The sequence below is a fragment of the Phoenix dactylifera genome, chromosome 10 (genome assembly GCF_009389715.1).
Source record: "Phoenix dactylifera cultivar Barhee BC4 chromosome 10, palm_55x_up_171113_PBpolish2nd_filt_p, whole genome shotgun sequence".
NCBI classification, from domain to species: Eukaryota; Viridiplantae; Streptophyta; class Magnoliopsida; order Arecales; family Arecaceae; genus Phoenix; species Phoenix dactylifera.
In genome coordinates, this window is record NC_052401.1 from 11,664,560 (window position 1) to 11,678,906 (window position 14,347).

Below are 14,347 nucleotides of genomic sequence, written 5' to 3' on the forward strand. Positions count from 1 at the left end.
GTTTAGATATCTTAAAGCAAACACAAAATGATAAAATTCACATAGTCCAAAGTGGTTTACAACAGTTAAAGAAACGTTTCTAACAAACTCCAAAGAAAAAATTTTGGTTTCATTAAACAGCTTTAGATTCACGACAATCAAAAGTCAATCCATAATATCATGAAATAGAAACCAAACATTTAACAATTGGTCAGAGTTTGTTGCTTATGTCAAAATGCTTACCCGCATAATAGAAACCTACAGAACAATTTCTTGAACATATTACATTACAAAAGTTCTTTCTCAATCCACAATCATATAATCCTCTCGCCAAAATAACCATAATATTTTATTGTTACTTTCATTTTTATTAAACCGTCATGAAATTTCTTAGTTTCACATTAATTCACTTATTGGTTTCATACTGCCCTAGACCTTTTTGGCAACATTGAGATTATTTGTTGGTTTCCATACATATGTGAAATTGGTTCCTGCACAGCAATAACCTATGTAAAGGTTACCTGTATACATGACATTAGAAAATGACCAAACTTGATCCACATTCCTGCAGGCAGACATCAATATTTGTTGGAACTCCAGCTATTTTTCTATTATATGTAAAATTATGGGTCTTTTATGATATTTCTTAATTTCATTCCAATTCATATTATGTTGGTCCTATCCAGTTAGCAAAATTTTAACCTCCAATATCAAAATTCTATTAATCTTCTGTGCAAGCATGGCAATAAAAGTTCAGTGGAATAATTTTATGAGGCCATAGTATTTGTTGAAATCTGTTTCTGAAGTAAAATTCTTATGCTTACTGCAGTCATAACAAAGTGACCAAGCCAACCCCTTGAAGTCTAGTAAGATGTAACATAAAAGGTAAACTGATAAAAACTGGGATACATTGCTTGCCCTCAATGTTATCATCTGCAAAGTTGAAACTTGATGGAAAAAAGTTACTGACACATGTTAAATAACTTTAATAAAAATATGCAAGAATGATCCAACACACCAACCCTAACATTACTAATAAAAGATAACACTTAACACTCAGTTTCAATATTGATATGTGAACTGTACGCAAATTTGATACAGCAATAATAGAGGGTCAAAAGTTACCTGTTGAGCACTTTGCAGACATGGAACAGAAACATTGTCAGTTTGAGTCTTAAACATGAATGACGAATCAATATCCTCACAGTTGATTTTATCTGTACATGCATTTATAGCATATAGTGCCCGAATTTCATGACCCAAAGAAGGTAGTTGAAAAGTTCTAGTAGTTGGGGATGGCTGTGCCTAGAGAAGGAATTTTCCAGATCAATTACAAGAAGAAATAAGTTCATGTGTTGGACATTTTTGCTTAGATAAATATGGCATAGAAGTTAAAGAAGCACATTGTTGTAACATAACTTTCAAGAATGATTTCTTACTTTGCAAATTTTACTACAAAAAGATATTAATGACACACGATTGCAAGAAAGAGAACAATTCCGTTCTAGGGTATCTACCAGCAGAGATGCAGCTATAAAGTTTTGGAATGTTGAAGAAGTATATAAGTTGGCTCTCAAGATCAAAGGATATTGGAATAATTAAGGATTTGATTGGAAATTCATAGAGGATTGGGCTGAATATCCTGCAAGAATTGGGCCTATTGGCCCATCTAGTTCCATCTTCGAAGGAGTTGCCCAAATACCAGACTAAATCCCAGGTATTAGGCTGCAGGAAGAAAAAAAAATCCATTAAGGTATTTTTTTTTCTTCCAACAGGATTTGGGATGGGATGTGTTTGGTTGATAGAGCCATGCTTAAATGAGCAGCCCAATCCATGAATCCAGCAGGAAATTCAGCCCAATCATGCTGGATTTCCCAAACAGGCCCTAGGTTATCAAGTAAAGGGATTTTCGCACCTGGGGTGGGTGGTGTTGGTTCCCTTCCGGTACTTCTAGACCTTCCCCCAATGTTGCATGTGACTCATGTTGAAGCCATCTAAAATATGAATAAAAAAGGAAATAAACAGATTTTTCTTGCAGTGCAAGTTCAAAGTTGATTGAAAATAGAATGTTGTGTGCATGACACTTTAAAAAGGGAAATCAACAACCTTACACATATTAGGTCAATGGGACATGGACATTATACAATAGTTTGTGCTAACAAAACACATTGGCAGAGTGATAAAGAAAATGAGCAAGAGCATAAGAAGCACCTCAAGAACACTTGAGGAAAAGGGTTCAGGATTTGTTACTACTAGGGCATCATCCAGTGCTCCACATGACTCTTATAATGTGATATGAGTGAAACCAACAAAGGCAGACTGGAAAAATTATAGTAACATGCATCAAGAATTGATGAGAGAGAAAACTATTGTTGCGATGCTTCAAGAGTGGACAATAACAACTTTTGACTCAACTCGACTAAGCCTTAATCCTAAATTAGTTGGGGTAAGCTAAATGAATTTGTTTCCTCCATCCCGTGCAGTTTAGAGCCATACTTCCTAAAAGATGTTAAGATATCAGGTCCTTTCTTACCAAATCCTATGTGATTTTTGGTCTACCTTGACCCCTTGTCGTTCCTTCTACATGTATCAAATCACTCCTTTGTATTAGTGCATCTCTCGGCCTATGTTCTAAATGTCCAAATCATCTAAGTCACTCTTCTCTCAATTTGTTCTCAATTGGTGCCTCCAACTTTTTAAAAATGAATTCATCTCTTATTCCATCTTTTTTTGTATTACTATATATCCATCTCAACATTCTGATTTCAGCCACATTCATTTTGTATGCATTGTTTTCTAACTGTCCAGCATTTTGTACCATAAAGTATAGCCGGTTGTATGATTATCCTGCAAAATTTTCCTTTCAACTTGGCAAGTATCTTACAATCACACAATTTTCTAATTGTACTTCTCCATTTCATCCAACCTGCTCTATTCTCATAAGGATTCATGTTTATATGTTGTGATTATAGTTTTGCACTAGCCGTCAACCTACCATAACTCTCCTCTTTTATCTGGGCTTATGACCAAGTATGGACAAAGTATTATACATTAAGCACAACATAGGCGGAATGGGGGAGAGTTTCCAAACACCATTGAAGCATAAAATGGTTGCACGTGAGCAAGATCCGCCATATCGGTACCGGTCGGCGTACTGGTGGCGGCCCGACCGATACGTACCGGTCCTGTACCGGTTCCATACCGGTCCGTACCGGTCCCGTACTAGTTCTTCAACGATAACCTACCGGTACCGGATTCCACGCTGATCTGGTATTGGTCTTAGGCCGAACCGGTACGTACCGGCCCCTACCAGTCGGTACGGACCAGTACGGCAGACCATACACGTGAGCATCTTCAAGTGTTTGCATGGTCATTATAATAATGAGCATTACAATCATATTGTCGAAAATATTTATGTAAGCAATATTTCTTGAATCCATTAACATTGTGTAGATTCTATTTTACTGAATACATGCTAAACTTTCACCTAGGAAAGACTAGCAAGAAAGTATATACAATGATGTTCATCCTACATTACTTTGCCATATGATAGCTGGGTGCTCATGGTTATCTGATAAGCTGTCTGCATGTAGGTTTTTTGAGTACATACATTTTCATGCAAAATGCATAAGGATAAGAAAGTTTCAAATTCTATGAGAGAGTTTTTAAATAAGATGGCCGCGAAAAAGTCATATAAAGATCTCATAGTGTGAAGGAGGATAGGAAGGTGGGCAAAGAAAACCTCTCCAGTAATACTTTAATTCGTATAGGCCATGTTCTTGATAGCCATCAAAGACCCAATCACCAAGGTGGCCAACCAATCTGAGGACAGTTTGGTGACAACCCTTCACATATGAATCTGCTGCCATCTAAGAATCCTTGATAGAGTTGAATCCTAACAAAGTCCGCATAGGAGTCCTGCATATAAAAGAGCTCATTTTCTAATTTTTTAAAAAAGTTTTCAGAAGCAGTATAGTCTGCATTTTGAAAGTGAATGATATGTATAGTTATGAAAAACAAAAAGGATGGTTATTGGCTGAGGTACAAAACTCTGAAGTCATTTAAACTAAGCTTTTGAATGATTTCAGTGCTACTTTGTACTAGGCTCCAAAGGGAACCAAATCTTTGCAGTCTAAAAGGTTATTGTTTTGTAGGTCAAGGTATTCTACCTTTGACTCAAATCAACAAACGAGCGCTACTCTATCTTTTGACAGCAATCGAAAGAACTGTACAAATAAAGGGGCAGAGATTGTTGTAACTTCTAAAGAGAATTCATACATGTTTTGAAGAGGCTAATGAAGCTCCCAATTATGTTCTCTTCTCATTAAAGGTTCTTGATGATATTCAACAAAAAAACGTCCAGCTGAGATATTTTACCAGCTCATCAGCTAGAACTTGGTAAGATGCTGATTCCTAATTAAGAAAGAAAATAAAGAAAGATACAAAAGCAGAAACCCTCCAGTTTGTCCCCACATTATCCATTTTTGGCACTGTTTTACAAATCTTCTGTGCTAAAATAATATAAATCTAAAACATTTTTTTGCTTGTTTGGTAATCCAGCAACGAGTTTTGAGAAACATCATATGCATTTGAAATGAGAAGAAGACTTCATTATCTAGTATAATTGCCAGAATTTAGTTTATGTACGCAGAAATTGCTGACATTAGTATTAATATATAACATTGATCACCTAATTTTATTTTACATGACAAGATTGCATATTTCCATGTCATCTACCCAAGTATGTCTTTGATGTTAAAGCTGCTACATGCATAAGAATGACCTAGTTATTTACCCATTAGCTCATGCATACTATGGACAGATTAAAGCCAATCTCTGGCAAGGGTAAACCAAAAACAACAATGCCACTTAGCTTCTTCACTTCGAAAAAAAGAAAGAATTAAATTCCCTTATATTTTTTAGGATGCTTCAAGTGAAGTGTACTAATATTTTTAATATAAAGTTATCAAGATTATAAGAATGCTTTAAGCGAAGTATAATTATATTTTTAATATAAAGTTATCAAAGTTATATGACACTTTAAGCAAAATGTCAAGTATTCTCATATTTTAAATTTAAAATTATCAAGATTATATGGACACTTAAGCAAAGTATCATTATCTTGTTAATATAAGGTTATCAAAGTTACATGAAGTCTTTAAACAAAATGTCCTTATATTTTAAATATAAATATGTCATGGCTAGTTATCAATTTTTAGCTATCTCAACATAGCTTAAGTGAACCTAGCAAACAAATTTAACAACTTATAGACTCATGGCTATTCCATTAATTTATTTTATAAATAGCATAAATAAGTCTATGTTTCTCTTTTTCTTGAATAAGCACCTAAGGACACATACATACTGATACACATATGTGTGTGCTATGTATGCATGCCTAGATTTTTGGAGGCTGCCATTTCCAACATTTGAGGAAACTTGGCACCTATGCCAAGTGTCTAGGTAACACTAGTCGTGAGGGATTCTGCTTGCTTTCGTGTCTGAGTGGTAGAAAGAAAAAGCTGGACTTATGGCAGCAAAGTAGTAACAGAACATAGCAACTGGGCCAGCCATGGTTGGAAAATGAAATTGCCAATCCCAAATTATGTATTTTTTCATTCTATGAAAGAGTTATTAGTAATCCTAATATTTTCTTGAAAAGAGAAGATGCTAATCCCAAGGACTTGACTGGCAATATTTTTCTAGGGCCTTTAGTCTACTTCAAGTCCTAATTCAGTTAGGTTTCACTTCAGATTTTACGAGTAAATTAGGAGCTATTTTTGAGATGTAATTGACACCAAAATAACTAGTTTTGTATGTGTAATAAATGGTTGACTAGTTTGCTAGTTTGGACTTCTAATTCAACTCAATTTACGCTACAAGTAATCAACCAACCATTTATCTTCCTAGTTCTAGGCAGGTATTTGGCTTGGGATTAGTTCCTCTCTAGAGAGTCCTAGAGTAGGATTTGTGACTGGACAAGCCTCTTTTTAAAAGGAAGAAAAAAACATCTAGGAAGCACGCATTAATTGATCATATGGAGACCTCTCTATATGTTGACACATACATTCAAATGCAAATCTAAAAGCAAGAAAAAATATGCGCTCGCATAAGAAGCAAGGAAAGGAAACTAGCAGGAGACAAGTTTGCAAGTTTTCTCCCTTTCCTCCATTCAGGTCTAGCTATCATTCTTCTACAATGCATTGGCCCAGCTCCACTTCAACAACACCAAGAGCTTCATCTGCCGTCAGGAATCTGTCATTCCACCTCCCCTTCAGCATTCCCTCTTTTCTCTCACTCTCCTCATTTTGTCAAAACCCAAGGTCCAAAATCTGCTGAACTTGTTGGCCTTTTCCTAACCGCCACTGGCCTCCACCGTCATCAGCATTGCAATTGTCCAATGAGGATGGGACTATCAATTATCAACAATAGGCTAAACCTCATGCCGAGGGCCTCCAGGAGGTACCCAAGGTCAAATTGGCATGAATAAGGCAAGAGAAGATACCCTATTGGTTGTCATTGCAGCAGAGGTGGCAAAATCACCCATAATAGAGGTGACAAAAACACTACAGCCCATAGGCCACTCTTCCTTGGAGATATTCTTAATTGACACAAGATCTTGGGTGGTTGGATCCCAATTTGTATTATTTTGGATGGTGATAAGTATTGGATGGCACAATGACGTAATTCTTGTGTGTGTATTAGTTGGCCATGGACTGTGTATTTGCAAAATAATGTTTTGTACAATATTTTACCTCTGTCTGAGGTGTGTATTATATGGCCAAATGAGGTATCTCTTAGAAGTGTATTATTTGAACATATGGCGTGCATGAAGAAATCAGAGTTGGAGCAAAAAGCCCAATAATCCCTTATCATTTTTCCCATTTTGTGATTTGGCCGCACTAGTAAAAGCTCTGTTACGGTCTAGCAAAAAAAAAAAAAAAAAACTCTCTGTTAAGTGGGTTTCTTACAGAAAAGAGATTGGTACATTAAGATTTGTGGGATGGGGCGCATGGCATGCTAAGAGGCCCTCCTCATATGATCTATTAAGGGGCCTCACCAAAGGATGTTTGTCTGATCCAACTTTGTGAAGGTCTTAGGAAAATTGTACAGAGTTCATATGAGAACAAAATGCACATTTAGGTCATTTCCTTCTCTTTCTTCCTTACCCCTATTCTATTTATATTATTCTTTTATCCTTTTATAATACTTCCTCTTTTCCTCTATTCTTAAGTTATACCTGTTCAGCTGTGATAAGACAGCAGTTTCACTACTATGTAACCGATCTGAAACCAGATCTGGATCAATTCAACTGGTGGTTTCCTCTCAAAAACAGTTTAGTGTCAGTTCTGAAGCTGATTAATCTTACAGATTAGTGGAAGTGATCAAGGTTGTTATAGAATTCAGATCAAATTAGATTTGAATGAGAATTTGTAGTAGAACTATATTCCGTGGCCTTTAAATCTCAAGACTAAACCAGAAGAACATGACTTGATGTGACGAGTTGTGGCTTTCTAAGCAAATACTGGGTTTCTAAGCAATTGATCTTTTGCATAGAATGTTTCCAGATTGCAACTTTCATTTTGATGCTTACCGTGATAATGGAGCATCTGTTGTTGTATGGGTTGTACCTCATATTAACCTTCAGTTTTTATGAATTTTGGATTGCCAACACTTTTAAAAACTTGAACATTGGAACAGGAACAACACTTTGTACTTTGTAGCACTCCAAAAAATGAAGCGTAATGATTCTATTGACCCGAAGTGCTAAATTGGCAAAAGATTTTGGGATATTCTGTAGAATTAGACCACTTGGAGAAAACATGATGCTTCAACTCTCATATATTCCATGTATTGGCTAGATTGCTGGAAGATTCCACTTCTTATAACAAATTGTCACAATCTTTTTCTTACTTTAATAAAATACCATGTGTATTATTTACAAACCTAGCACACCATCCTTTATATACAGATATTAGAACATTTATAAATATACATATAAGAATTTACTTTTGTATGCAAGGGTTGGAGCATTTTGTGTCATTGGCATGCCAAGCTGGCACTATAATAGTGCATAACGTGATGGCTTTTGTCATTCCTTGTTTGTGTTTGGCACAGACTAGATGCTAAGTACTGGCATAAAGCTGATATCATGCTAGCATTGTATGTCAATAAGAAAGAAGCATTGATATGTTTACCATACTGAATGGTACTTACATTACTGCATGGTACATCGTATCGGCTGGAACCAGGCAGTACGGCATACCATACCATACCGGCTCGGTATCAATATCCGATTTAGGTAGCGTACCGATATGCCGTACCAGCCCAAACCGGACGGTACGGAAAATATTATAACCAAAGTCCGCCGTATTGGCATCGGTAGGCGTACCGGTCACCTACCAGACCGGTAGGGTTCCGGTTCGTACCGAAACTGGCCAGTACAAACTAGCCAGCTCTTCCTCGCTGGAGCTGGAGAAGAAGAAGAGAACGAGAGAGAGCGCGGGGAAGAGAGAGATGGAGGAGACCCGTGGCCGCCATCGAAGAGCCGCGGAGGGACAGCAAATGCCGAGGGAGGGCAGGGGAACCTGCGGGGGCGCAGTTTTTTTAATTTGAAAATTTTAAATGAAGTCAGCAAATTCATTGCCAACTTAAAAATTTTTAAATTTTTTAATTCGGAGATTTTTAAGTGAAGTCGGCACCCGCCGTCCCTCCGCGGCTCTCCGATGGCGGCCACATGTCTCCTCCCTCCCTCTTTTTCCCGCGCTCTCTCTCCTTCTCTTCATCTTCTTCGTCTCCGGCACAGAACCGGCCCATACCAGTTTTCATGGCTCCGTTGTACCAGTAGCTGGCCGGACCAATCCGATACGGCCCGAACCGGCCGGTACGGGCCAGTTCGATGATCTATGATCGTACCAATTTAGTACTAGTACCCGATATGGGTGGTATACTGACACTCAGTACGCCAAAAAAATTTTGTACCGTACCGTACCGACACTCTGCTAGTGTAGCACCGGTACCGAGATGGCAAACCTTGCATTGATGATTTTATGGAGTTCCAATATGTAAAGTTTTTGGGCATTTCATGGAATTTTGCTATCATGTGTTCAGAAAGCATTCTGGCTTACTCTCTTCACTCATCTTACTGTGACCTCATCTTACTATGATCTCATCTTGTTATAATCTCATAGTTTAAAACCAGCCTCGTCTCAAAATACTCAGCCAATCTTGAATATTTGGATGCTATTGACTATGGCTCTATCTTGATTTTCTAGTTTTATTCAACCAACCTCGAAATCTTATATCTTTAGCTTAGCTAGGTTCACCTTAGTATCTTTGACATGACTATGAGCAAGCATCCCAATAACAAGTAAAAGAACAAGTACACTCAAAAATAATTCCATTTCAATAACAATGATCAATTATGTGACAGGTCTAAAACCAGACTAGACAGTTACAAGAAAAGAGGTGCCTCGAACTGGCCAAACTCTGGCCCGACAAGGTCGATGACTCCAACGAGATCATGAAGGGGCTACCCTTCACCCCATCTCACAACTTTGCAAAGAATACCATGCAGAGGCCTACGCTCCCCTCTCCGATGAGGGGCGCTCGCTCGTCAAATCTCGCTTCCTCTTAGCATGGCTCCTGCTGGGGATAAGATGGATGAGGTCGAGTTGGAGCTTTGCTGCTTCGTTCTAGCACTCCTAGAAGCCCTAAAGGAAGGACTCGGTGATCTCCTCCTAAAAATCAACCGGTGATCTCCACTGCTCAGAGAACCCTCTTTTCAACCTCAACAACTTGTCGCCTGGCTTCCTGCAGCTCCTTTGCGATTCTGGAGGCCTGCAACTTAGCAACCTTCGCCCTGTCCTTAGCACCCTTAACTTGGCCTCCATTTTAGCAACCTTCCAACTGTCATCGGCGTCTTTAGGAACCATTTCGACCGCCAGCCTGTTCTAGAGAAGTCCTAAATCGGCCCCAACTTCAGCCACTTTTTCCATGGTCCTTCGTAGTGCCAGCTGGAACATCTAATGTGATGTTGAAGACCCCCTTCCTAAGGAAGATCCATGGGAGTGTCATCATGCAACAAGGGAAAAAGAAGATAAATGGAGGGGATCAGCCTCCTCAGAAGAAAAGAAGGAGAAAGAGCCACCAAACCACCATGCAAGGATGGTCCAAGGTTATATGGTCTGCTGATTTTGTAGGAGTCTCCCTGAGCAACCAAAAAGAACATTCAGAACCCCCTCAAGCGTAACAGATTTGTAGAGGCCTCCACCCTCTTTTAAAGAATTTTGGACGACCTGGATCAGTTCAATCAGTCATCTTCCCATCGAGATCAGCGAACGCATGTCGCACCAACATTACTCCAAATAGTCAAGCGACACCTTAGGAGTAGAGTGTTAGGACTCGTCCTTCAGGTAATACCAAAGAGGTTCTCTTTAAAACGGCACAAACCGATAGATGGTTATTTCTTCATCCATACCAAAGAGGCACTTTGGGCTCAGAAGTGGGGAGGACAGTGTTGTGGCATTGAATGACCAAGGTGATGTGGCACAATGAGATGGCACAATGAGATTTGTCCAAGCTCACCAACTACATGACAGCAAGGGGATCCCCTTAAACTCTCCGAGGCATCTAGATCAGAACCTCTAGGCTAACCAGAAGAGTTGAGACGAGCAGACCAGGAGCATCTGACCTACAAAGATGAGGTATCTCAGCTTAACCAGATGACTAGTCAGCCCAATGACCAGCTGGAGCAGAGCTGAGCCCTCTTACAACAAAGGCGATCCAACCCTTCCACTCGAATGTGTGCAGAGTTCCAACAATTCCACCAACTGCTGGGCGGTTACAGCAAGCCTCCGGGTTGTTGCGCCACGTCAGCTGGTAGTTACAGCACAACCTAGAGTTTGTTGAGATATGATTGCTGAAGATGCGGAATCCCAGCTATAAATAAATCTAGAGGCCCTCCATAAGAAAATAATGACTAATGTAAAAATCACCTAAGCTTGGAAATATTCTCTCCTTGTTCTTTCTTTCTCCTTCATCCCCACTTCAAACCCTCTTTAGTTTAAGTATCGGAGGGCCCGACTAAAGCCAATTCGGCAAGTCATCTGATCTTTGTCTGTTGTCTCATAAGTCCACGGAGGCGGTCCACGTCGACATCTCAGAATTGGCGGCAACATGTTTCATTCTGCTTTTGATCATATAAGCAGCAACAAATACTCAACTCAACCAAGCCTTTATCCCAAACTAGCTGAGGTCACTACATGAATCCTTTTCCTACTCTGTTTGGGACCATACTTTATAAAAGATGTAGGGATATCAAGTTATTCCTTACTACCTCATCCCATACGATTTTCATTTTCAAAACTACTTTTACCCCTCTTTAGCCTATAATCAGCAACAAATGCAGCATCACAGAACACAAAGTGTCGCATCACAGAACAAGAGTCTCACTACAGATCCATGGCTCTAGAACTACCACTCTACATGTATAGATGGGTAATGGATGAAACAAACTAACATCGCAGCAGTTAGCCGCTACCAATGTTTAAAGAATCAAGCAAATGGCTGCAGAACCTACCGACCTGACAATTTTGGAGTATCACTGGAGAGTCGAGCAGCGCGGTGGGGCTGAGACCAGGTGGTATGGTGAGAAACGGCGATCGGACGCCCGGCGATGACAGAGGGCTGACGCTACGGAACCGGGCGGTGTTCAGCCTCGGAGTGGGGATGAACCCGGACCTCGCCGCCCTCCTCTCGGCGATGCTCCCCGCGTTCTTTCCGGCGATCGGACCAGGCACCATACTCCCACTCCCCAAGCCGCCTCCACCACCATCTCCGGCCTCCCCCCACATCCCCATGGATGACTCCTTCTCCATTCAATGCACTGATGATGTCATTCGATTCTTCCGTGCACTGCTAACTGGTTCCATGTATACTCATCCATTTATTTATAATAGAATAATTAGGAAAAATACGATTTTTTATTTAAATCTGGATGGGGCTGAGTGGAGCAGCCGTGGAGGAACAGGAAATGTTGGTCACGCCTTGCTTTCCGTTTATTTTCTTTGGCCGTTAGAGGGGAAGAGGGAAAAGGGGGAAAAGAAGATACGATTTTTTGAGAAGTTTGACGGAGATGCGGATGCTTTGACCGAAGGCACGAAGAGGGGAGGGGTGGGGACTGGGGAGAGAAGCCTGGGGCGTAGTGGGCGTTTTGATGGGACGGTGCGTGCCTGCGTGGGGGCCAAATCAAAAGTTTCGATGGGGGACAACTGCATTCAGTTCGAATCGCGATTCCGTGGTCCGCACCTACATTCATCGATGCCAGCACCTACGTGCAGTCCGCATGAGAGGACAGAAGGAGAGAGAGAGAGAGAGAGAGAGAGAGAGTCTTGCGGCCAATCATACAGGCGGCATATTATGAACTGCTGCTGATTGTTTATATATTTTATTTTTTAATTTATATAGATATTATTTTATGAAATTAGTATAGCAAATTCATCTTACCAAAAAAAAAAAAAATTGCCATAGCCATAGGGCCTTCCAAGTGGGACAGATGAGTTTGCATTGCCCTAGCGTAAGGTTTGTTCTTTTCTTAGACCCCATAAATTCTATCTGAAAGAAGTATTTTTCTTCACCAAATAATAACCATAATATAATTTTTTCTTTGGATTTCTACTTTCTGTGACTAAAGTTTGTAAGAAACAGATGCAGAATCACTACAATGGCTCTCGACATCATTGAAGTCTTTGGTTTGAAAACTGACATGGCTGGCTTATAAAACTCTTAGAGAGAGAGAAGGGGAAAAAATAAGGAGAGCCAATCAAATCAACAATCTTTGATGGTAATGACACATGTATGTCAATCCCAACCTACATTAAGTATTGATTTTACATTGGCGAATGTTTAAGAGGGAAAATGGCACTTCTAAAGAGTGTTTAAGAGTGTTTTTTCGCAATGGATCGTCCTACTCCCGCTAAGAGCCAGGTCGACTTCGAACCCCGTTAAAGGCTGAGCTGACCTCGACCAGAGGCCAGACCGATCTTGCCAAGCACATGTGGCTGAACATCCTGGCCTAGCCAGCCCCTATCGACCTTGCCAAACATATATGGCCGAACATGCCGGCCTAACCAGACCCTTTCCATGAACTATTGCTTACTGGCCATGCCATGACATACCAACCAAGGACCATGTCTTGCTGCCCCAGCCATACTTGCTGCCAAAAGCCATACCCTGCCACACCTGCCAACACCATGCCATGCACAAGAACTGCCCAAACCGTGTGCCTCAAGCGAGCCCTGTCCTTGGCCATACGCCACCTGGCTAAAACCATCTCCTTCCATGACGAGGATGGACCATACCTTAGCCACCTAGGCATCCTCAGAACAAATCTGGAAAGATATCTTCCGAATTCTCTGCCCACGGGATTTATCTCCGTGATTCACGCCGTCTCTAGCTAATAGCCAGCTGATCACAGCTCAGCCCAAGATTTTAGGTAACGGTCGAGACCCTTACCATATAAAAAGAGGATAGGAAAAACCCTCGGTAAGCTATTTTAAACTACAAAAAGCCATAAAAAGCAAGACAGAGGCCATGAAAGGCACTCAAAGATCCCTCCAAAAGCTCTGCTAACTTAGTCATCGGAGGGCCTTCGCCAGAATCTCCGGCCAAGGCTTTGTGCAGGTACCCCGGAGCACAGGAGGTGGCTCTCTTTTCTCCGTCCCGGTCGGCGTCTCCTCGGCTTCCTCCGACGTGGTCACCCTCAGGCCAAATTTCAACCACAAAATTTGGCACTAGAGGAAGGGCCTGAGTCGTGATCATGAGGTTGAGGAGTCGAGGAGCTTCCAATGCATCGAGGCGCCGAGCACCAACTTCCAGCAACTTGCTCCAAAGCCCACCCCCTGGGGCACCGGCGGATCAAATTTCTTGGGTCCAGTCAGAGTAGTTTAACCTGCTCGTCCAGCAAGTCCAAATGCTTACCGCGGCCGTTCAAGGCCTGTAGCAGGCGGGAGCCCAGCCTGCACCCCCTCCTTGTGGGCGCGGGTCCACAGGACGGCGCTCACGATGTCATTCCCCTGTCAGGTAGTGCACGATGGCCGACCAAAGGGAGCGTTTCCACTACCGAAGCTTCCACCAAGCTCAATCCCTAAGCTAGGAGGGCTCATTGCGCAGCCATCACCCTAAGAGCCTGCGTCGAAATCTAAAGCCCCGAGCTTGGGAACAACCATCGGAGGTGGGGTCCACCCCATGCTGAGCTGCAACAGGAGTTCTGCTCGTCGCCGAGCTCGACAGAAAAGTCGAGAACTTGGAGTGGTAGATCCAGGCTCTCTGAGACCAAGGCCTGAAGTGCGACGCCGAGCTCAAATTC

At 41.2% G+C, this 14,347-nt stretch overlaps 1 protein-coding gene across 2 annotated transcripts in view; it reads right to left on the bottom strand.

Moving 5' to 3' along the window:
• LOC103713914 (probable WRKY transcription factor 2) overlaps positions 1–11,904 on the bottom strand; it is a 53,397-nt gene extending 41,493 nt beyond the window's left edge. The window contains exons 1-3 of one of the 2 annotated variants that reach the window (XM_039131014.1): positions 11,565–11,695; positions 1,895–1,973; positions 1,105–1,284 (exon numbers count right to left, since the gene is read on the bottom strand). In XM_039131014.1, the coding sequence (XP_038986942.1) occupies positions 1,105–1,161 (57 nt within the window). In that variant the 5' untranslated portion in view covers positions 1,162–1,284; positions 1,895–1,973; positions 11,565–11,695. Of the gene's footprint in view, positions 1–1,104; positions 1,285–1,894; positions 1,974–11,564 lie in introns of both variants that reach the window. The other variant, XM_039131013.1, reaches the window with a different exon arrangement.
• Positions 11,905–14,347: the final 2,443 nt, after the last annotated feature.